At 34.8% G+C, this 25567-nt stretch overlaps 1 protein-coding gene across 4 annotated transcripts in view; it reads right to left on the bottom strand.

Moving 5' to 3' along the window:
• The window catches only part of RYR2 (ryanodine receptor 2), a 381701-nt gene that overhangs the window by 95550 nt on the left and 260584 nt on the right, over positions 1 to 25567 (bottom strand). For 2 of the 4 annotated variants that reach the window (XM_054280079.1, XM_054280081.1), the window contains 16 exons: positions 24608 to 24711; positions 23066 to 23201; positions 22191 to 22377; positions 21618 to 21723; positions 20291 to 20411; positions 18853 to 19022; positions 16974 to 17194; positions 15556 to 15646; positions 12434 to 12574; positions 11567 to 11730; positions 9536 to 9614; positions 8810 to 8899; positions 7591 to 7728; positions 6657 to 6734; positions 3899 to 3974; positions 1408 to 1534 (listed from right to left, as the gene is read on the bottom strand). In XM_054280079.1, the coding sequence (XP_054136054.1) occupies positions 1408 to 1534; positions 3899 to 3974; positions 6657 to 6734; positions 7591 to 7728; positions 8810 to 8899; positions 9536 to 9614; positions 11567 to 11730; positions 12434 to 12574; positions 15556 to 15646; positions 16974 to 17194; positions 18853 to 19022; positions 20291 to 20411; positions 21618 to 21723; positions 22191 to 22377; positions 23066 to 23201; positions 24608 to 24711 (2029 nt within the window). The remainder of the gene's footprint in view (positions 1 to 1407; positions 1535 to 3898; positions 3975 to 6656; positions 6735 to 7590; positions 7729 to 8809; positions 8900 to 9535; positions 9615 to 11566; positions 11731 to 12433; positions 12575 to 15555; positions 15647 to 16973; positions 17195 to 18852; positions 19023 to 20290; positions 20412 to 21617; positions 21724 to 22190; positions 22378 to 23065; positions 23202 to 24607; positions 24712 to 25567) is intronic. The other 2 variants (XM_054280080.1, XM_054280082.1) reach the window with 1 other exon arrangement.

The raw sequence follows: 25567 nt of genomic DNA, 5'->3' as shown, positions 1-25567 counted from the left end.
GGGTGCAGAGACCTGAACAGACTATAAAGAAATGGGAGCAAGGCATATATGAAAAGTAGAGTGGCGAGCAGACCAAATGAAAACATGAATCAGGCCCTTGTTTGTTTAGACAAGGTAGCTATCAAAGGTGAAGCAAGTACTCCGAGTTTAACATCGCGGAAAAGGCTGCATTTAACCAGCACAGGAGGGTGCAGATGTAGCAAGAATTAGTTACAAGACTATGGGCGTCTCCAAGTTAATGGTTTTTTTACCATCCCTCTTAACCTGCCACTCCCAAAAAACCCTTATAGCCACTTTTCTCTTGTATTTAACAGGAATAAAAAGGGTTATTACTCCTGAATGTAGTTGATCATATTGACAGCGAATAAGGAAAGAAACCTTTGCTGTCTGGCATCCCACTTTGTACATCCTACTGAGCAGAAGTAACATTTGTACATTCTGCACTGAGCAGAAGTAAACTCAATTATTCCAGCTAACCTGTGAGATTTTACCAAAATTATCAGATTAACTGTGGGACTCTAGAAACAGGCTGAAATTCATATTTGATAGAAAAGAATGGAAGCAGGCAGATTTTAGGTAGATGTGCAAGGCTAATTCACCTGTATCAATTATCAATTTAAGTGATTACTTAAATTGATCTCAGTGACTGTTTCATTAACTTACTAATGTTTACATCATGCAAGGCTCAGCCTTTTCTAGAGATTCTGATTTCCTAAGTCATGCTGATAAGGCAGAAAAGATTCCAAATTAATTAAAAATTTATTCATGCTACATTTAGAAGGTATATACACTATATTAAAATGAATTATGCATGTTATTCAGCAGACTATTCACTATTATTACATTTACACTGTGGATTGTTTAAAAAATAATACTGTAAATGAACTCAATTGAAATGAATTAGTTGTATGATTTAGAAATAAAACTTATCTTGTCTTATTTTACCAATTGTCTAGAAATTCCTTTAGAGAGAGACATGTGTTTGAAGATGTGTGTGAACCTGTAACTAAGACTTAATAATTCCATCACTTGTAGAAAACTAGTAAGTTTACTAACAGTTGGGTGCATGGACACATGCCAGAAAGAAAAAGCTGCAATATTGAGAGGGAAGGTAGAAGGCATGCAGACATTCTGGAGAACTCTGTTCATGCCTTCCAAAACCCCTGCTACTAACTCTGTAATTCATTTCTTCCTTACAATGTTTTATATGAGGGAGCTCATCCTTATTCCCAGGTACTGAAACATAAAAAATAATCACAGAGTTCTGGTTTGATAGAAGAAACCTCAAAAAACAAGCAATAACAGAAACAAAAAAATCCCACCACAACCAACCAAACCACAAAACAAAACAGACCACTGAGGACTATCAGAAACCTTCTGTGACATTAATACTGAACTGAGAATTACCTGGAGACAACATATCCATTAATCTGTAGAAATTTCAGAATATCCTGCGCTTTTTCTCTGTCCTTGGCTTTTTCTTTGGCTGTGAGTGTATCATAAGGGACAAGAAGGGGATGGTTGCCTCCTCCTACTATGGAGCATCAAGAGAATTAAAATTAAAGAGTTATCTGTTGATATGGTAAGTCACCGTATGTAAAAGTACTATCACAATAATACACAGCATGTTACATTCTAGTCTGAAATAACAACATACTTGTCTGTTTCTTTACACAAACTTTAAAAAATATCCAGATAGAAACTGAGATGTGGTTACATCTTTCTAACATATTTGCTGCAAGTACAAGCTAAATATGCTGAATCTATAGCAAAAAACCCTTAAGGAAAAAAAAATGCTTAACAACATCATGGTTACAAACATCTATTACAATTGAAACTTCATTTAATGAAACCGAAAATATTTCAATAAATAATACATAATTTCCTAAGAAAACCTATACATAAACAAATATATAAACATATATGAAGTTCTGCTTTTAAACATTCTAATAACAACATTCATCAAGTTTAGCAAGATACACAAACATCTAAACATATATTAAAGTGATACAGTTCTACTTTATAGTAATAAATTAAAGATAGAAACTTAGAATACATCATTCAAACATGGTTCTCACTCCTATGCAGCAAAATCAAAAGAATGCTGCAAAACCACAGGTAAAAAGAACAAACTTCATTGTATTGCTTACTAAAATCTGATGTATTGATATCTACTGCATGTAGCTATTTAATTTGGAAGGAAAATAAAGTTGTTATTCTTAATGTAAATATCTGCATAAAAAGCAACATTCTCAGGAGTTCAGCTTCTAAAATCACTATCACATAACACAACACAATAAATTCCTATTGCAACTTCTCTGAAACCCCAAGAAACTGCAGGGGTAGTGATAAGATTTACCTCTGTAAAAAAAAAAAACACTAAAGAAAGTATCTAATAATAATAATAGTTTTAAATGGAACAAATTCCCTATAGAAAATATTGGAGACATACCAGTGGATGATTTTTTTTTAAGGTACATATTCTGATTTTTTCAATTAGTTCTGCCTGAATCTATTTAAGTACATGCAAAATGAAAACCTAAAGGGCAAGTCTGATGGTCCATTGGGGTTTTTTGTTTAGTCTGGATTTGTTTTAGGAAGTACAGTCTTTAACATTGGGATGATTGGATTTTATTCTCTTATCACCAACATAATGTAATTGTACCACAGGACAGCTGAAGACACCAAAATGCACATAAGTCCACATTATTCTTTTCTTCTTTGCACATGGGAAAAAAATTTAAAAGACTAGCATATGAATATACTGGAGGAAAACCCTCAGAATTTTTGAAGGCCAAGTTTTGCTCAGCTGAAAATTCATCAACTTTTCACATACAAAACCTTTCTATCAGAAGCCTTCAGTCACTACAGCCACCTCCAGCCTTCCCAGAGTGCACAACACAACAAACACTATAGAGTATTCTCATTGAAGTGCTTCCCATAGGCAAAATTCTGCTTTCAAAGCTGTGAAATGCAGTTGAAATATTGAAATATTTCGTCTTTCTGTAGTCTATGACTTCCCAAACTTGGCCCATCCTGAGGCTACTTATCCTGAGAAAGGTTTTACAGAAAAGGAATAATATAAAAATTATATAAAGGGGAAATATAATTAAAGGCATGGAAATATAAAGTGATTATCAAAGGCACGTCCAAATAGAATTCTGCTTTTATATAAAACCTTAACTGATATGCGTTTTCTGGAATTTTACACATTTAGACCAACTTTGGTGCATACAATATACAACTAGACACCTTCAGATAAGGCAAAACCCTAGCTTCAATAATTTGCAACTGAGAGCTTGTTTATTCCATTTCCTAATGTAGTGTTACCTGAAAAAAAAATAGCTTTACTACAAATAAAAAAATGCTTTTAACACAGATGAAAAGCAGTAAATTACACAACAGATGAAAAAAAATTCATTTAAATAAGCAGAGATCATGAAGCACATGCAATTTTTATATGCAATAAAGCATCTGCTCTAGGTTTTTCCCCTTGTCAATTCAACACATGATATGTGCAGTACTTAGTAAACACTCTTCAGATCTACCTGCAATAAAAGAAGCAATACAAATGAAATCATAGCCCATTGGGTAATAGTCTGAAAGATTAATGCTAAAAGGAAAATGGATTAATGTGCTTAAATTTATTTACAACCTTTGAGTTTCCTTCCCTTGATATATTTGAATTGGTAGACTACTTAAACAAGAAGAGTTACAATGGGTACTATAAAAATTTTCAGGCACTAAAAATAACAGTCAAGAATAGATACTTCACTGTTTCTTCTTTGTCAATTTAAATTTGCTGTTCCTTTTCCTTCTTTTTTATTTTTTTGAAATGCATGACCTAAGGTAGTCACAGAAAACTTAAAATATTGTAAATACATATAGTTAACATTACCTTTTGCTTCAAGCTCCAGTTTCTTTTTCTTTGCCCATATGTTATGGTAGTTTTCAGCCATCATCTCAGCCATAGCCTTAGGAAAATGGAGAAAGTGATGTGGGTTGCAATGAATAACTCTCAAGAAGGACAAGTTTCTGGCTGATATTAAATAACAAGTTCTGTTCTCTGGGAAGTGTAATACAATTACACTGTACTGGTTCACTGGAAACAAGTTTTTACTGAAAAAAATATGGTATAGAATTTGGGTAGAATTAGCATGGGTATGAGTCAGGAACCTGGTGCTGAAGAAAGAACTCTTATTGCAGAAAACAAGGAACCACAAAGAGAAGAATAGTCTGGAAATAGTACTGGGGGGTCCGATGGGGGGCTTGATTGTGAAAGCAAGGGCAAAAAGACCTCTCTGAAGGCACTGTTAAGGGAAAGAGAGAACGGCAAGCTAGAGGACTGAATCAACATTGTTATTGCTGGCTGTGGCAGATTAATTTTAAACTCAAGGATATAGCGTCTTCTCTGTGGATACTGTGCTCATTTGTGTGACCACACTGTTAAAACCACTGACCATTTAGAGCATAAATAAGTCCATATATTTTTCCTATAAAAGAAAATTCTTCAGACTGGTGAACTAGAAGCTAGACCCCAAACCAAACAAATCAGACAAGCTCTCCAGTGTCCACCTAGTAGGATGTGTTTCAACATGAAACGTCTTTTTAAACTCACCTCTACTATCCTCCTGGCTGTGTACTCTCTAATTGTAGAGAGTGTACTGCAGATTTCACTTTACATTTTTTTCATGCACCTACAGAGACTTTCTCATCTTCAGTAAGGATTTTGAGTAATGAGTAACTGTATTTTCTCAATACCAATTTCTTTATTTGTGAGAATACTCATGAATTGAGCAAGTTTTCAACCATTACTTATCTGTCCACAAGACAATTTGTTTCATGAACATTTGTCCACTGAATAAATGATAATATATTTCTGTTATGTATGGTAGGTGCCTTCTGTCATGCACACTCTGATCCTGGTATTTTGATAATCCAAATTAGGACCTTAAAAGGATGCACAGTAATCTGTGTTTTCATAGAACCTAGTAAAGCAGAGTGCTATGTAGATGTGTTTAGAGCAAGACCTTGCTGCTCATGGAGCTAGGATGTGACTAGGTGACTTAAGACCAAAATGAGGACTATTTTGCAGACTTACAATTTAAGACATGGTCACAATTCTTGCTACCTAACCTTGAACTCCAACTTGAAAGGTATTAAACATTTTCTAAAATGTTCAAAATTACACATAGTTAATTTTTAAAACTCAGATCTCATTAATAACAAACATGTTTAGATATTTCCTCAGTATCTGTATCAGGACAATTAATAGCTGAAATTACATTTTAATTAAATTTGCTTAGCTTTTAAATAACAGATTCTGAAGCTGATTTCAAAGAAGACCTCTCTTCATAGGGCAAGTGAATCATAAAACCAACAAGCTCTGCCTTATAGCTAAGGGCTACAAAGGAAATACAAGTAATTACAAGAGTTAGAGGGTACAGCATAAAAAAATAAGCAAGGGATGAACAGAAGTTCCAATGCTCTTTCTATGTGACTTGTGACAGGATAGTTACTTTCATCTGGGCTTGGTTTACTGCATCATAATATTATGAGGATATTCACATCATGAGTTGTTTCCTAAGCATTAAACAAAGTCTGCCAAGCCTTTCAACTACACTGAGTTTAAACAAATATTAAATGTCATAATGGAAGGGAGTCTTTCTCATCAATTTAAGAACATAATGGTAGAGGCAGTTATTCAATTATCAATTTTACGAACTCTTTGGAATGATCAGAAATCCACTGACAGTTAATTGGCAGGAAATTCTTTTAAAGCTAGTCAGCAATCTAAAACTGCTCCAACTATGAAACTGGAAACTGCAAGACAGTAATCAAGGAGTGGAAATCCAATGTGAGAATTTGTTTAGAGGTACAGCAGAGTAGATACTGCACAGTTAATCAATTAATTTACTGCCACTGCTTGTTTGCACTATGGCAAAGCTTAGTATGGGCGAAGTTAAGCCTGTGCTTCAGGACTCAATTGTAGTCAGCTTTGAACCCATGCTGCCGTCACTAAGCTGGTACAAACACTCCTGCTAATGAATTTAAAGCTATTTAGTATACGCCTACATTACATTGCAATTGTACTCACAGGAAATTAGCAGACTGTAAAACCTAGCACCATACTCCAGCAAGAACCATGAGAAAAATCCTATCTAATGACATAAACAGACCATCAACTAAAACATACATTGGTCCAAATAACAGCAACCTGCTGACACATCTGTCAAAATCCTACCTCCAATACCTTCACTCTATTCTCATAGTACTTAATGGTTTCTGATTCTCATTCATTCAGTTTAAAGAGCATTGACAAAATGCTTTGAAAAGATGGTGGAGAAATGGGGAATTGGAAACAGAAAAATTTGATGCTGCTAGCTCTTCTGAACAGGATTCTCTTCAAAATGGCAAATGTTCACAAGAAAATCAATCCAGAACTAAAGAAAATTTCAAAGGTTTTCAACATGAATCATGATTTTAAGCAACAGAGGATCAAAGAGCAACAATGAAAAAGACCAAAAGGCCCCACCAAATCCAAAGCATATCAAAATAGGTAATATTTGGTACCAAATTGTTTAAAATAAACTAGAAAAACAGACAAAATTAAATTGTAGAACAAGCCATAAGCATTTTAGGTGTTTCTGACTTACATGTAAGTCTCTGGAGAGGGTGACATTGCTCATGTCAATTGCTCGAGGAGTGTAACCATGGGCTGTATCTACAGAGATCTGAATGACAAATGTACAAAAGAGGGGAGTTACACAAGCATTTATTATGAAGAAGTTAACTTTAGGAGACACTGAAAGTAATTAGGAAATTTAAAGAAAAAGTCACTTGTAAATCTCTAGAGAGCAAGAAGATTTTTGTGGTACAGCTGAAAATATATCAGGGGTAGTAAACTTCAGTGAGAATTAGGCAAAGGGCAACACAGTTTGTTCCCAAAGTCAGATGGCTATCAGACACAAATCTCTTTCATTTAAATACAAATTTCACTTGAACTCATTTAGACTTTGAAATTACTGCAGACAAAGATAAAATTATGATTAAATCTCTGCTTTATCTAGAGATTCTTTTTTTTTTCTCAGCAATTTCACACAATCTAGTTTAAAATGAATTCAGGCAAAAATCAAACTTTTAATTTAGCTTTTCAACCCTATTTCTACATTTAAAACTAGAACCTATAAATAGTTACCTTTTACCTTCTGTCCCTCCTACCCACCCAGAATATAACACCATTTTTTTATTCTTTGTTTTTACTGTCTAAATTTTTCAGAGGTTTGCTTATTACACTGACACAGATGGTCAAAGGAGGATAAAAAGTGACAGAGATTTCCTGGATGACACAGACACAAGAAGTGTGGCTAGAAAAGAGTCATTGACAGGCTCTGCTCTATGGATTATGCAGTAACAGGTACCTCTTGCTTTAAAAAGAACAGCGTCCAGGCTTTTCTTCCTATGTGTGACATTATTTTCATACGCATGTATATGAGCATACAGAGCCCTAAAAGTTGAAAAGCTTCCTTTCAAAAGGCAGTTATTATTAATAATACAGAATAACACAAATTTTTTAGGAAAGTGGCTCACTTGACTGGTCTGAGATATGCGACGTGTCCGATTATACAGTGCCATGGAATCTCCTTCCCGTGTTCTTTCAATTCGCCATCCCCAAGCCAGCATGGTTTTGAGTGATTCTTTGATTGGCCATCGATAAATTTCTTTCTCCTAGAAGAAAGTGCATGCAGTAATTAACTTGTTTATGCTGTACAGAGCAAAAAGTAGCTATTGGACTTATTCCTGGTTATACTGAGATGCAAAGAAATGTGCCGAATTCAATCATTATGGCTCAGGGTTATTGAAATGATGCAAATAAATCATATAGAAATAAAAAAGTTTATTTATCATTCCAGAGGCGGGGAAAAGAATTCTGGCCCTGCAGGAAGCTGATGATCTCAGGGAAAACTGTGTTAATAGCATGAAATCAAGGGTGGAGCAGAAATTATCAGGAGTAATGCAGTGTTTTATCTCTTACATGAACCAAAAACCATAATCACAGAATCATAAACAAGTCTGTGTTGGAAGAGATCTCTGGATATCTGCCTCTACCTTCTGTTGAGTTCAGATAAGGTACCTAACTGAGCTATCAAGACTGGGTTATCTAGGTTTGGCTGCATCATGCTTTCAACATGCAGCTGATTTCACCACCTTTTTGGGTGGCTATTTCAACATTTAATCTCTCAAGGTAAGAAGAATTTTTAGAAAGCATTTCTGCTAAAGAAGCTTAGAGCCATCGCCTCTTCTCCTGTCACTGTGCACCCTGTGAAGAGAGTACATCCATCCATCTTCTCTGAAACTAATGCTTAGGAACCAGGAAACCAAGACCATATCTCCAGCAACTTTCTCCCCTTTAAGCTGAAAAAACCCAGTTCATTCAGCATTGCTTCATTTATATCAAGTTCTCTAGATGTCATGTATTCTGCTGGAGACCAGACAAAGGCTAAACCTAAACCACTAAGCAAGAAGGCATTCCTGTGTGACCTTACTGCAAAAATAGAGTGGCAATATCATGTTTTGGTTTCACTGTAAGTTATGCCACGTAGATTCAGCTTTGTGAGAAAAAGTTTGAGTGGCCTATTTATTATACAGTGAAACCTTTCCTATCTTTTCAGAATTTTGAGAAAGGCAACAACCACACATTAGCTGATATAGTGTAAGTATTTTTTTTCTTAAAACAATGAAAAGACAAGGCAATATATTTTCAGTGATATTTCAGCAACCATCAATCAAGCATGAACAAATTCCTTACCTTTTCAGACAGTAACTTATATTGTTTCATTAGTGGTTGCACTTTTGCAGATTCAGAAAATGTTTCACCATAGGTCCATCCATTGGCAAACTGAATAAGAAGGATAAAATGGGGAAACACAAAAAATTATGAAAAATCCTTTCCATTGGTAGAAATTAATTGAATAATGCTTCTGCAGAGCTGTTCTCTTAAAGTTTCCTTTCTAGTATTTTCTTAAACAACATTTATATTATTTACAAATTAAAATATTGATCATCCACAGCATGCCATCTTTTTGCAAAATAACGATTACCAAAGCAACCATATGGATACATTTTTCTTTCAATTATTTTGATTTTTATAAAGCAGAATACTGTACTACAGTTGAGGAACTATTTTTTTAATATTGGAGAACAAAATGCACAAAGGAATAAAAAGGATAAAGAGCTTATTTGGTTAAAAAAAAAGAAAATTCAGGTCCATAAAACTGTTAAACAATAACCAATTATATTTACTCAAAAGTCAGCAAAAAAAAGTATGAAATGATTAAACACTATTTTGAAATACTCATATGCATTTTAAAAACTTTCTTGCAAATATATTTCAAGAAAATAGTATATCTATATCTTACCTACATACCAACTTGTAACATCATGAAAAATAATAACATTCAGAATAAAATATTTTAAGGATGAAAATTATTCCAATAAAAATATGATTTTGCTTTAAGAGGAAGGTAGATTTTACCTTTTCCATTGACCATTTGTCATGAGCATGTTCTGCATATTTGTTAATGAAATATTCTAGCTTTTCGGGGATTGTAATGCTGAAAGGGAAAAGCAAATCAACATTATATCACACAGGCTAAAATTTAATGCTTTTTTTGTAAAGAAAACTTGAAAATAATAAATAATGCACACACCCTTTCCTGTTTTTCACCTACAGTTTGCTCCAAGGCCCAATTAAATCAAGGAAGATATTGGAATTATTTCATGGGCACTGAATGACAACCACAGATGCTGTAGAAATTTAACTTCTTTGAAACATATGTGCAAGGGAAAATCAGTAATGAGATCAAGCTCGAGTGCTTTTTGTCCTGTATTTTCTTAGTCATAAACCATAACTACAACGTACAGTTTAAGAAATATGGTAGCAACTTATTGCACATGTCCATTATAAACTAAGTGTGCTAACAGTCTTTCTTGAAACATTATCTATTTTATATATTCCAAAAATATTTATCAAATATCAGTTGTTTACTTCATCAGCATTGCTACAAATGAAAGGAAATAACTACTTTTGATCACTGAGGAAATAGTAATACCTTGCCCTCCTAACAAAGAATTTCAATACAAGTAGTGTTAGAGTGCCATCTACTGTGAAATAGAAGTCTGGATTTTCAGTCTTTTTCAAAAAGCAGTAAGGTAAAACCAAATTATGTCAGAGTAACAGTTTGCAAGAGCCTCACAGTCACACAAAGGTCAGAAAACATTCATCCAGCACTGTCAGCAGGTTTTTATTGTTTGTAAGATTGTATTTTGAAGGGAACCCTATTAATACTATAATACTTCAAATAATTTCAGAAATGCAATAAAATTACAAGCACACTAACATCCTATTATCTATACCTTCATACAAATAAGTCCAGTACTAGTAAGCAACATAAAGCTGGATTTGCATGTTAAAAGAATGTGGGATAATTTGGAGGTTACAATGATAGCAGCATTTCTGTGTCTTGAAACATCACAGAACTGCTGACTCCTATAGCAATGAAGTGACATATAATTTCAGTAATATCAAGTAACATTTTCTGATTTTTTCAAATCTATTCCAGCTATCTACATTTTTTCTGAAATGACACCAGATAAAAACTCAATTAAATGATAATATAATATTCTTAAGAAAATTTGTTTAAAACGTTCATAAATTTTAGCTACATCTTAGAAAAATGAATTTAAATGGTCACTGATGTCCTTTCTATGCTCCAGATTGGATTATGACTTTTACTGCAGTATTTAGATGTGCATACATGTACAAACATGCTGTAACCAAGGTGCCAATCTACTGACAGCATCCTGTGTTCTCAGTGTTAATACAGTCAGAAAACTCACAGGGGCAAGTGAAGCAAATGTTTTACAACAGGTATTTTTTAAAATATAATCCACAGCCATGCTTCTGTAAGACTATTCTATACAAAGGGAAATGGCATGCTTGCTGCAGTCAAAAATCAGAGCAGAAAATTTCCATTCAGATACATGCTTTTTCAGGCTAGTATACTGGGCCAGAGTCTGGCTGCCTAGAGGGAATGAAGATTATTCTGTCCAGTTTCCATTATTCATATTTAAAAAGAGTATATGAAGGCACAATCAAACAATTTTCTGTAGGTACACTGTTATTCACACAGATTGGAATTAGTGTCTTGATATATGTTAATAATGACAGGGATGATGTAGACTTGTCTACTTTTTCAGCCTCTAAGAACATGCTGGTTTGTTTGCAGCAGACATATAAAGACAATTGGATAGTTCTATCTCCTCAGTAAAAATGCATTAAAAACATTCTAAGTGGACCAAGAAATTAATGATGTAACTTGCTAGCTATTGCTTTACTTGATTTAAAATAAATACATAAATAAAAATATTAAGATCTCCATTTTATCTATAAAGTAAGCATTCAGAAGAGAAACTTTAAATTCATATCATACCAAATAACAGACTCCCACCGCCTCTTTTCAACATGCATGATCAAAAAAACCTCCAGGTGCAACAAATTCCTTACTTTGAGGTATCAACAGGTTGAGGATTAAAGTTCCCATCTGAATCCATTGAAGATTGTTTTTCCATCATATTGACATAATTTGATTCCATATAATCTGGGGGTAAGGCCCCTGCAACTGCACTCAGACAAGGCAAAGCCAGTTTGAAGAGTTCTTGTTCATACTTCTGTGGAACACACAGGGGACAGAAAGTGAGGAGTGAAAGGGAGCACTAAACACCACCGGTGAAACTGATGCAGCTGTAGATGAGACCAAGCAGCCAGAGAACGGCTCTCTTACTCAGTGTGAAACTGAGTTTTTGTTCTAAAAATAAAGAGAAGTGACTGTCCAAAGCAGAAAGTTAGAGCAAGTCTTAATCTTGCTCAAGTAAATCGGAAAAGTGTTGACTTCACTGGTAGCAACGCTAAACATTTTTCAGATGCCGGGAAGACAGCACAGCAGAGGAATATGCACAGCATTCCTTAACACTTAGATTTGAAATTGAAATCATGACATTTTAAACAGGTTTGTTTAATATAGTCACAGAATGAACAATAAATACCAAGACATATTATTATACTGTATAGCACGGAATTGATTCAAGGGTGCTGAAAGTACAACTACTAAGCAGAAAAGCGTACAGATCTGTACAGATACATTTCAAGATTATTGCTTTAGTGTCATTTTTTTTTAATTAGGAGATAATATTTTATACCTACATTAAATTAGAAGCTATAAGAGGAAGATTTAAACTCACTAAAGCCTGTAATTTTTTTTCCTTCAAAGTGCATGATACAGTGTTGATATAAGCTGGGTAAAAACTACAGATTAAGAAAAAATGTTACACAGTAAGGATTTTACAGTAGTAGATGGATACTAAAATTACTTACCTTTTGGGATAAAGCATCAAAAATACCCCAGAACAACTTTCTGGATAAATGAAGTTCTTCTTCTGAGGCAGCACCAAAGTTACCCCATCCACTTGGCAAACAATAATACTTCCAGCATCTCTCATAATGATTTGTCAGTAACTGAAACAGAACATATTTTGAAAGCAAATAAAAATATAACTGCTGAGGTTCTTCCATTCTGGCCCTGAAACATTAGACAGATGCTACCAGAGAAATTTCTATTTTTATCAATAAGCCATGTTGTCTGTATAATTTTTTAATCACAGGTGCATATACACTCAGAATGAGCAGCTTTTTCATCTTTGTTTCAATACCATTTTGCAAAGCTTTTTTGTTTTTGGAAAATATTGCAAGTCACAGTCAGTAGAGAGCTGACATGATTTCCTTTTTCCAAGTCTGAACAAACTTCAAGTTAGAAAAATGCAGCCATTTATAACAAGTGTATATTTGCATAAAAAAGACAGGAATTAAAAAAAAAAACCAAACATGTCTGACATGTAGAAGTGAGGATTTTGATAGCCAAAAATATAATCTTGATACTGCGCTGTTCTTTTACACTTTCAACAGATCAGGAAAAAATCCCAAAACAATACATGCAGTGTATTTGTATATCTTAATATTTAAATAATCTGTTAATATTTATTTACTATTTAAATTGTTGGATGACTAAAGAAAAAATGCAGAGAAGAACTTAGATGCATATAAGATGTAAATAGACCGAAGTTTGATTATTTATGTAGAACCACGATGGGGAGAGCCTGGTTCAAACATGGCTTAAAGAAAGAGGCCATGAAGGTATACAGCTGATGGAAAAGTAAAAGGCAGCTGTAAAGCAGCATTTCCCAGGCTTGATTCTGTAAACAATTAGGTTCTCAAGCACCATTTTATAAACAATAAGATTCTCAGACAGTCTTCTCATAACAGGCAAACATTCTGTCCTTGGGCTCTCTGGGAACAGATAGCTGCTCTGGGAACAGATATGAAGGTTTTGAGAACTTTTCATATCACGGTGAGAACACTGATCCTGGTTTCAATAAACAAACCACAGGTATTGTAAACAAAAGGAGGGGTTAGAGTTTTCTCTGTAACCTATCGTGAGCTCGAATTTTGCAATATGCATGAAGTTAATTAACACTGTTATAAAAGGTGGCTGATTTGATCAATAAATCGGAGTCGATGCTGGTCAACAAAGATGGGTCGTCTCCCTTCGCTTTCAACACCACGAGAGTTTCAGAAATATGGACTCTAAGAGGTGAATGTATTTTAAAATATTTTTTAAAACCATATTCAATCATGTAATGGCCAGACAAGTTTGCTTTTTTACTACATGTGTATAATAATATATATGAATATATTTTTAAACATAGTCAAGAGAGTAAGGTAGGTTTAGTCTTAGAAAAATCCCTGATGAAGCACTGAATATTATTTAAGAGGAAATAAAAACAAGGCAGTCCTATTCCAAAATGTCTGAACTATACTGAATTCAGGAACAGCATCACAGATTTGAAGTTGCATGCTGCTTAAAACCTGAGGCAATTTTTAACTGTAGAAACCAGCAAATGTATTCACAGTAGATAGCACTGTATTCTGATTTGCCTTCATCTATTTCTCCTCTCTTCCCATTCAAAATTAGATTTTCAGATGTCCGATTAACTTACAGCTGCCTCTTTACATTACTATAACTGGCTTGCCAGCCCATGCCCATAAGGAATACACACCACAGTACTACAATACTTTCAAATCAGAAACACAGCAGATATGGGTAGGAATCCCTTGTTAAATCACTGGAAATCAGTTTACTGTCAGGAAAACCTTTTAAAAGTAATAGGTCTATCTTCAGATAAAGATTCAATTCTTCAGAAGTATTAGCCTTTTTGGTGTGAATGGACAAAATCCTTCTCCCAAACTAACACCATGGTTCTCTTCACATCTGTACGGTTGCAAAGCCTGACTAGCCAAAAGGATGCAATTGTTATTTCCTTACTGGTCAGTTCAGCAACAAGGGCAGCTCACTGCAGTCATGACCCCTGGTATCATATAATCTGTACTTTTAGATGAACAGATGTCAAGAAGCTGGGTTTTTTTCTTCCCCCCTCAAAAAAACAAACCCCGAAGTACTACAGCCATACAGGAGGTGCCAAGTTACTATTTGGTTTTAGCAACACATAAAATGCCATAATGCATTAGGAGAGTCCCTTTCAGGGCACTATACTGAATTATCGACTGTTTTTCTCACAAGCATGAAAGAATGGCTGCTCCACACTCTTTAGTTTGATTGAGGGTTTCTGGGAGGGCATAACCAAATTATGAAGACCTTGGCAGGACTTCAGCAGCAGGCCCTGGCTTTGAGATTAACAATTTAAATTCCTCTTCTTAGATCATAGTTGCAGATGTGCTGATGTGCTCTTAAAGCATAAAAATATATTAAATAAAAAAAATATTAAGTATCCAGTGCAAAACTGTGGTGGGAAAGCATTTAAAAGGACTGCTGAAAAAGAGTAGGGAAGTTGTGGAAGCAAATGTTCATTAAAAGTGATGATGATATCAGGAATGTTTAAAGAATGTGTCAGCTCCAGAAGGAAAAAAAACCCCACATTTTTCTTTTGCATTAGGAATCAGAATAAAAAGATACAGCTAAATTTTTGGGAGCTGAAAACAAAATACAACATTACTACTAAACATTATTACTTCACAGATTTCCAGCCACCACCAACAGAGTCCTTTTTCCAAAAGCAAGGAAAACCAATGCAGAGGTGAAATGTAAGGGCACATACAAAACTGTCAATTTTTATGTTTTGTGCACTGGATTCTGCACCCTGACCCTATGGAAAAATAGAATTTTTCTATTCTGTTTCCACACAGGCTGAAACAAACAGGAAATAATTAAAGCAGAAGCAAACATTAGACCCAGATGTCATAATTCCATATGGATGGATGTAAATCAGACCGAATTTCTCCCAACCAACAATTTATCCTTAAAAACAATGGTCTTAGATTACTGCAGAGTGGAAATAACATAACAAAGATTACAGAGAATCTTCTCCACACAACTATTTTCTGTTGCATAAAGATTGCTGTTGAATACTAATATTTACTTTTACCTTGAGAGGCATCTTTGCATGTTCATTTAACAGAGGTACATCAAATACTAATCTCCTCAGCAAATGCTGCATCATGGAAGGCCGCAACTGCCTAAAAGCAGACAAACCATTTCAAAAGGGTGTACCAGCACAGTGTCATGTAAATAATTGATAAATACATTAAAGCAACATATCAGCTCTATGCCGTTAGAATTCTTCAAATGCATAAAATAATATTTTCCTTGTGGCACTAGGGCACTAGGGGTCCAGAAGAAAGCAAGCAAGTGTATACCAAAGAAAAAATTCTGAAGAAGCTGAAAATCAAATGCTTCAAAGAAGCCAAGAAAGCATCTGATCTACAGACAGAGAAAACAGGAAAAAACCTCTGCATTTGATAATGTGTAACATGTTCATGAAAAAAGGGTATAATGTTAATTTCTTGTAATATATCTCAATGACTCTTAAAATATTGTAGAAGCTAATGAAGATGTAAGAGCACTATCTCTTTAGATGTGCTAAACAAGACACGGCAGTGGGCACCAACTGGAAGGAGAGAAGAAATTGTTATAATATGAATTTTAGAATGTCATAGACATTAAAGCTTTCCAGAAAAATAGCAAAATCTGGTAAATTTTATTGGTTCCTATCAATGCAATGTACATATTAAATGGTCATATCAAATACCATCTAATGTAATATATTTTTAGGGTTTTTTTACAGTATTATAATATAAATGTAATTTTGGAGCACACAAGCACACTATTAAAAAAAATCATGGTGATATAGTAAAAAAAAACCAAAAAACAAACCAAATCCTGTGGTGAACTGAAAGCCTAAATGCTAACTGTAATTAGAAGCTGAATTCATATTTGCCTAGTCATCTTTTCATAATTGAGCCTGCGGATTTATAAAAAATTGGATAATAACCAACTGGTTAGACCTGCAGACACACAAACAAAACCTGTCACAAAGCTGTCACAAAATCTGTCTCTGTTCAGTAGAGACATAACAATACTAGTCATTGATTACTATTTCAAATGGAACACACTATAAATAAACCTCTACGTAGAATTAGATAAGTTACTGAATATAAACCAGAAATCTGCACAGCTAAAATTATTTAAATGGCAATTCAGTCTGTGTATTACTCTAGAGCTTTTCCTTTTTGCATTCTCTTAGTTAATCACCAAGGTTTTAATTTAAAAGATTTGGTGATGGCAGAATAACTGAGGACTGAATGAATGATAACTGAGGAATGACTGGTAATTAATAAAACTGCAAATTGAGTACAGTATCTTAACAACTACCACAATCATCTTACAGGGGGAAAAAAAGTCCTAATTATGTTACTGGTGGCATAGTTCTGCATTCCTGTATTATAAATATCAAAGATTGCTTTATCACTTAGCATTTCTGTGCAGCCAGGAGTATTTTCTTACCCACAGATAGACAGCAAACACTCTTCAATAGAATCTCGCTGAGCTTTGGTAAGAGAGCATCCTTTTGAGAGTCTGTACACAGTGTGCAACAAGGAATCGATGAGGGAAGCATGGTGCTCCGTGCCAGCAAACAGGGGAGCACATCTGGTCAAGAGAGGCAAGACTGCTGTGCAAAGGTATCGATTCAGAGCCAAAGCCATGTCCGTAGCACTTAAAGCAGCCTATAAATTACACAGGACAGAAATTAGAATTGTCTCATCAGTGCAGTTACAAATGAAAATAAATTGTTGTTTTTGTTCTACAGTTGTAAAAGGGGAAATTTCCAAAACGCAGAAACCAGGATGTGATACCTACTGGAGTTAGATGCCTACCTTCTTCTGCTGCTTTTAAAGTCTCATAGAAAGGTTTGGTTTTGTTTTTCATGAACAAAAACAAAAACAGTAAATGCAGCCATTCAAAAAATTATTTTCAAGATTATATTGAAAAATGTCATAATTGCCAAACAGAACACTCCAAAATCAGGTAACATAAGTCAGTATCTTTTTGCTATGAACAAGGCCAAGTTCCATGTGAGTTAAAAATCCTCACCTGCTCTTTCTCAAATATTTAGCAGAAAAGGACGTGAGGGTGTTTGTCAACAGCTGAACATGAACTTGTGCCCAGGGGGCCAAGAAGATTGCTGGCATTGTGGTTTGTATCAGCAATAGTGTGACCAGCAGGCCAGTGCCCATGCCCCTGTACTCAGCACTGTGAGACTGCACCTTCAGTCTCCAATTTTGGGCCCCTCACTGCAAGAAGGACATCAAGGTGCTGGAGTCTGTCCAGAGAAGGGCAATGGAGCTGGTGAAGGGTCTGGAGGAGGTCCCATGAGGAGCAGCTGAGGGAGCTGGGGCTGTTTAGCCTGGAGAAAAGGAGGCTCAGAGGAGACCTGCCTGAAAGGAGTCTGTGGTGGTGATGAGTCAGTCTCTTCTCCCAAGTAATGAGACAGAACAGAAGGAAATGGCCAGAAGTTGCAAAGGGGAGGTTTATATGAGGTATCAGCAAAAATTTCTTGACAGAAAGGGTTGTCAAGCATTGGAACAGGCTGCCTGGAAAGTGGTGGAGTCATAATTCTGGAAGTGTTCAGAAAAACAAAATACATATGCCAAAAAGTGGATATGGCACTTAAGGATATGATTTAATGGTGAACATGATGGTGGTGCTAGGTTGACAGATGGACTTCTTAATCTTAGAGGTCTTTTCTGACCTTAACAATTGTATGATTCTATGATTCTAAATGACAACATCATTATTTTCAGAAAAAACTGTTGTCATAAAAGGTCAAATAGGAAAACCAAATTTAATGTCTTAGCTCTCATAATAGCTCTCTAAATCTAAGCTTTCTGGACCAAGACAGTTAAAATAAATTAGATAAAAAATAAGACTCACAGGAGAAAAAAAAAAGGCAGCAACAGTGAGGAGGAACTAAAATAGAAATGTAGCAATTTTCTAAATAACAGCGTAGGTGTCCCTAACAAATGCACAGAGATGAATGCTTTCTGTCTGTCTCTGGAAAGTCTCCCAGTCACTTCTTCCATGCTGCTTCACTGGCAGCTCATCTGATTTGGATTCCACAGCACAAGCTCAGAAAGTCTCCTGGGAAAAGTATTGCATCTTTTGTAGATAAGGGTATCAGTGCAAGTTCTTAAAAAGTGAGCATTACATTGGATGATGCATCTTGAAAAATTATCAAAGCTCAGAAGAAGCAACATGCAGTTCAGCCAGCATTTGAGAAAAACAAAAGATGTGAAGACATCAAAAATGCTTTTCCAAGGAATGAAAAATTCTGTAGTGTTCTATAAGGTAAGCGAAGCAACATAAAACAGACTGAAACCCTTACCGTATCTAATGAGGCAGCAGCACGAAGGTCTGGCAGAAAGCCAACTTCAAGAAGGTGTAGAAGAAAATCCTGGTCCTCAATTCCATAGACCCTGTCAAGGAACAAAACCATGGCTGCCTTGTGATCTGGGCAAAACCCCGCAGACATGTCAGGTTCCACCACAGTACCATCTAAAAGGAAGAAATAAGACTTCAGTGACAAGTATTCTCCTTCATCAGCAGACTAGGCAGTCATGCTGCTATTTGACAGAGCCTTTGAATCTCTGTTAACACCTAGGCATCTTCCCCATATCTTGGTTAGACAAAGGAAACATATTTGCAGTTAAATCAAAAAGAATGCATAAGACAAACTCTACCCAGAGACCTCAAAGGCCCTGCATGCTTTTCTGTTTATGTTTTGTATATTAAGAGATTCTTAACAGTTGATATTCTAAATGCTAAGTACCTAAAACATACTAATTAACCCACATAACTACCTAGTTCTCAGCAGAAGCTGATGGAAAGTAAAAATTACAAGAATGCTACATCAGAGATCCTGGAAATGCAGCATTGGTGAGCATATCTCTAATGTATGACAAAGAATTAGGAATGTGCTAACAAGTCCTATATATCTTAAAACTTTCAAAATATCTGAAAGGAATTCATTGAAGTATTTTAAAACTTTGTTACTTCCATTTTGGAAAAGAAACAAGCATTTCTGTATCTATGAGCTGCAGATTGCTACTGAGATCTCACCTATAGGTCTATCCCTATTTGGAATATAAACAAGTAATAGTAAAATAGACTGATTGATCTTTTTATCTCTTCCACTGTAACCTATTAGAAAATCTTGTGCTGTGAGTGTCTAAACAATCTGGGTTGCATTTATAATGTTTTCTCTCCAGACACACAAAAAAGCAGAAGTTATCCCTTTCCCTTTTATATAGGTGCTCACATAGCTCCCACTATTGCAATCAATTTCATATAGGCAGGAAAAGCTAAGAAATGCATTTGCCTACGTATGTCACACCTATCACTTCACCATAGTTGTTGGAGAACAACTCTGGTGTCTTACTAAGATCTGCTAGAAGCAATTGATAGGGTTAGAACAGCAAGAGCTAAGGATTATGTTACTGAGAAAGGAGACTGCTGTATTGTAAAATAGTTCTAAGATCAGAAAGCATGCATTTTAAAATTTCTTTTTTAAGTTGTAATAGATTTTGCATAATTCAATTTAACAGGATTTATATCAGTGATTTAGGGGTACACAGAATTGTTGACTACAGCATGCAGAAAGATTTTTGAAACATGTATGAGATACACATATCTGTTTTTTAATTTACATAATAAATAGTTGAATTTCTATTTTTTTTAATGCTGAAAAAAGTATGACTGTCAATATGTCAGTAAATTACAAATCATAAGACTAGGATGGGAGAAAAAGTGCAGAAAAATCTTACCTTTTGCTATGGTTGGCATATGGAAAGCAATACTGATTACTCCCACCAAATCTTCAAGTGGAATCAAAGACCGTAGAATTGATCTGATTCTAATGGCTTCCCCTTTACCAGCATGAATTAGCTAATAAAAAGACAAATACAAATGTAGCAAGATCTTCTTTTTATCTTCTACACAAAAGAATAACTGGTCTCAAAATTGCATTATAATTAACAATGTAAATTTCATGCAATCTGCATTGATTTGCTGTAGTTTGGATGCAAATGTGCAAAGTCTAAAAATCTACATGTTTGCTTATTAAATAAAACTAAGTTCATTTTCAAAGCAGAAATTAGGTAAAGCTGGTCAACAAAGGCTTAAAATGTAGCAGCATATGGTGGGAGGGGTGGGGAGGAAAACAAAAGCAGATTTTCAGATGGAAAAAATTAGGGGTTTTGTCCTGGTCAAATAAGACACTTTCAAGTATCTCAGTTGTTTGTTTTGCTTTTTAAAAAGGGCAGCAAGACAGGGAGAAAACAAGACAATTTTTTATTCAAACAAAACAGGTATTCATACACTGACCTTATTAACTACATATATCTCTTCTCTCTCAAGTTATCTATCCCTGCACAAGCCTGATACTGATCTATACTAATGTATATTAATTAGGACACATTCCAGGGTGAAATGAGAAACTATGTATAACTAAATTTCTGAAGAATAATAATGTATATTCAATCATAAACAACAACTATTTGCAAATAGTTTAAATCTCTAACATAATAAGAGATAAAGTTTTTACAGTGTTTCTAATTCTTTGTATCTAATGCCTGAAACAGTGACACCTTTTTTTGAGAAGGTTTGTTGGTGCGAATAGTTTTTGAGATATTGATGCGTTATGTCCAAGTATAATGCTTATCCCTACATTTAAAAAAAATGCCCAATAATATTTACATTTACATGCAACTTAAAAAGTCTATTTAAAGTAAGTATGTGAAGAATAAAACTTTAGTTTATAGAAAATACATCACTCTATATGATCCCAGCAAATACAGACATTTGAGGAATTTTATTGTCACAATGGACAGTCAAATAAAAAAAAAAAAAGGCAAGGGAATAATTCCTTTAAAAAGAAGAGCTTCTGAGGATTTTTTTCCTCTTGTCAATGAATAGAACAGGACATCATGTCCACTAAGATACTGTGTGGCCATACCACTGCTTAATACTTGATAGCATGAGCTATCCTATCCTATACCTAATACCTGAGAAAAAAATGAATGGCAAACCTGTAACCTGTAAAACATAAAAGTATGTCTTTACCTTCCAGTGTATGAAGAACATAAAACTTACATGCATTTCAGGAGCACAACGTCCTAAGAGATCAATCAAGGCAGCATAAAAGGTCATTATTGCATTTCCCATGTGAATAGTGTCATCTTCTTGTTCTTCTATTTCACTGTAATTAGTTAGATGTTACAATAAACAAAAGATTTTAAAAAAATGTTTTTAACAACAGTAATAAAGAAAGAAAATTTTCTCATAGATGTAACCGCTTACAGAGAGTGACTTCTGTCAACAAATGAACTTACAGCAGACTAAGACAGAATGTATTTTGTCCCTAAAAGATTGCAGCAACATCTCTATTGTAACCACTGGTACCATTTATCTGTCTCATTTTGCATCAGTGGACTGACTCTTAATGGAATGAAAAAGAACAAACAGAATTCTAGAGATGTCTTAATATTTAGAGAGAGTTACTTAAATTAATAGTGCAGAGGAAGCACTGTTTAGCAAAAGATAAAACTCTCTCCAGCACAGAATCCAAGGAAGAATGAACTGATAATTCAGGTGTTTAAAACAAAGTAGTCATCTAATATTACAAAACAAATATTATGACAAGGTAAGCAATTCTACTGCACCTACAGGGTTTTACTAGATCCATTACTTGGGGAAGGCCCATCTCTTGTTCGATCTTCTGATATTTGTATTGCCTCCTCCATGGCAGCAAGCAGCCCATTGCCTCCTTCTCCTCTTAGAGCAGGACCAAAACACTCAGGTCGGCGAATAAGCAGTCTGACTACAACATTAGCATTCTCCTCCACACTCTCTCCTACCACACAGAACAAATATCAAGATACAAGATTATATCAAAAAGAGGTCTGAAATATAATCAGAAAAAAAAAAGGCACACAAAAGAGCAGAACACATAGATACTTTTTACTACAAAACAGTTTAAATATCACAATAGACTTACATAAACACACATGCTCCTCTATTACTGCAATGAAATGGAAAAAAAAAAACCAAAAACATGGTTTTATGCAAAAGGTATTAAAGCCAAGGAATTAACTATGTAGTAAAGGATGTTTAAAGCACCACTTAAACTACTGAATTTTAGCAAAGATTCAGTCAAGTGCAAGGGCTAATGAGGGGACCAATATAATTGCTGGGACACTAAAACTGGACTATCTAAATTTTCATTAAAAGATAGGGCTTTGGCTCTGTACCTACCATGATTTTATCACAAAAAGATTCAGCAATTTCTGCTCTACTTCCAAAGGAGACACGGGCATTTCAAAAACCAAAGCTGGATCCAAAAAATGGGGCACAGGTCCACAGGACCCTAAATGCCCATTTCACAAATCATATCAGTTAATGTGTGTCTTGAATAATTCTATTCTTTCTGCAGGTCCTTTTAATTCACAGTAACTTACCAAGTTAGCTTGTCTTACTATTTAAAATTATAAACTTATTTGAATATTGGTGGAAGCTATAAAATGTTCAGGTTTCTACTCTACCATTGCAAAAAACAGCAAAACGAAGAAAATCCAAATATCTTTCCCCTTCAACTGGATTCCATCCGATGTCCGGGTAGCCTTTACAAATCAACAAAGGGCAACTCTGCAACCCACATCCAGCCAAGTAGCGAACCACCTAAAAGCAAAGTTGGATGAAAAAGATACTAAATGTGAAAAAACAGAGAAGTGCAAATTCAAGGGAAGCCTCCTCATACATTGTCAAGATATGGTATCCTCCATCTCTTATTCCTGACAAAACTATATCATGCTCTGTGCAAATCTGAAGAGCACTCTCTTTCTTAGTTCACTTTTCCAGTCTTTCCTTACTCCTGCCATAAACTGCACGACCTACTTATCTCAATTTCATCCTTTGTCTCTCTAGAATATGCTTCTCTACCTGTTTTCTCATGTCTCTTGCAACTCTGAGCATTACAAATTAGTCAGTTTTGCAATATCCTCCAACTACACACCATCCATAATCAAAAACATACCTTTTCTTTCATGAAAAATAAAAGGTCCACTCTTTCATTTTGACCACTCATTTTCACTTGCTTTTTGGTTTTTTTCCTTTCTTTTTTAAATGCTCAGCAGTAATTACAGCAGGAATTACACTGTTTGTAAAGCAGGACTATAGGCTCAGTAGTAGGCTTCAGTTGGCCCTCTCCTTTCTGAATTGTAAGAATTCTAAGCACAGCCTTTAGCCAGTTTTGACAGCTTCTTCTTGCTGAGCACTTATAAGAACGGTAAGACTGAAAAATGTCCTTTTAAACACACATGGTCCATCTTCCAATTCCAAGAAGGGAACATCTGCACTTTTATTACTTATGACAGATGTTTTCCTATGAAGATTATATCATTTCCAGAATTTGAGGTCTTCAAAAAGAAATTAGATATTGCAATTCCTCTGTCTTTTCTTCAGAATGAGTTTTTAATGTCTACCTTGAATCTGTCTTTCCATTATTTAATCTGCTTTTTTTATCTACTACTGACAGAGTAACTGTAATCCTCCTTGCAGCAGCAATTTAGACATACTGCACAATTGTCACAGATTCTCTTGACTGTATCATTCTTTAGTGTAATTAATCCAAATTTCTTAAACTTTTCTGAAAGAGGCTTAAATGTTAGGGGAAAATACAACAGATATAGACAGATATCTCTATGAAAATTTGTCATATATTGTAATAAGTTGTCACAAAGCTCCTTGTAACCCGTATTGCCTCACATCACCACTGCATGTCACCATTCAAAAGAACAACAAAGAAAGGTTTTAGCAACCAAGTTTTGTTGGATATGGACTCCACTACTGCAAAATTAGGAGCTGCCTTTGAAGCAATTCCTTCTGGCTACAACTGTGTGTGTAATCACTGCAAACTCTGTTCAACTCTTCAGACCACCAGCAGAAAGAACAACTAACCAGGTTCTCAGTCTTCCCCTGAAAAGTACCAGAAAATCCCATCTAATCTTGGATTTTGCTCACTCCAAGAAACGGGTATCTTCTCCTCTCCATAGGGGAAAAAAATGCTTGATGAAGAAGCTACCAACCTTCTCCAGATCAGGCTCCCTTAAAGCCAGAGCAAGCTCATTGTTATCCATTACAGACGCTGCCGCAACATCTAAAGGAGTTGACCCTCGCATAGAAGGAGAGGCTGTTAAAATAACATTTAGTTTTAATACCAATTTAATAAACCCCAACAAAGTCACAGGAAATGCATTAATTTTTTTTTAGTAAGATGCAACATTTTGTCATTAGTTAGGACATGATTATATAAATATATCATTCATAATCTCACTTTATAATACATCATCACACACTTGCCTGAAATTTGACACTGATATGAAATGAAAATACAATATGAATGTTCAAGCTAAAAACAGCTTGTCTTGCACATTCCTCTTCTCACCATATACTTTAAGATCCCATTCTCATTTTCCTAACTGACATAATTCTATTTTGAGGAAAATGCAGTAATGATTGTGTGTCTAATACATGGACATGCCACCAAATCCATTGAAATAGAAATTATCTTTGTACTTTAAAATAAAATATTATAAATTGTGTATTTTTTTTAAATGGCAGTAAATATAGCATTACAAAAATCTAAGGTTTTCATATTGACTCTCCAAAGGTATTTGATTTGGGCTCTTCCTCTTCAAAAAGATTTTGAGTTTACACTTCTGTTCTATGCCTTTACATTAATACATTTGCGATTATTTAAAAAATTACCATGATGATTCCTAAATACATATATATTGTCAATTTCAATTACTAAATTAAATAAGGATTAATATATTTTCTCTACAACACTTGAGGTGAGCAAAGGAAAGCAAACATTAAGAAAGTTTCAAGGTTCATTTCTGGGCATCAAATCATGCATCTAATCAAGCAAATGAGCTCAGTGTTTCTCCCACTGCCATAGCTGTATACTGACCAGTAGACAGAAAAAAAGTGTAGGGGTGCAAGCTTGAGCAGTGAGAGGTAAGCCTTAAAGAAATGCTGCCAAA

This window comes from Melozone crissalis, unplaced genomic scaffold (genome assembly GCF_028551555.1).
Source record: "Melozone crissalis strain CALT ecotype California unplaced genomic scaffold, PUWL_Pcris_2 ptg000027l_1, whole genome shotgun sequence".
Lineage (NCBI taxonomy): Eukaryota > Metazoa > Chordata > Aves > Passeriformes > Passerellidae > Melozone > Melozone crissalis.
This window is presented reverse-complemented; position numbering and strand designations above follow the sequence as displayed.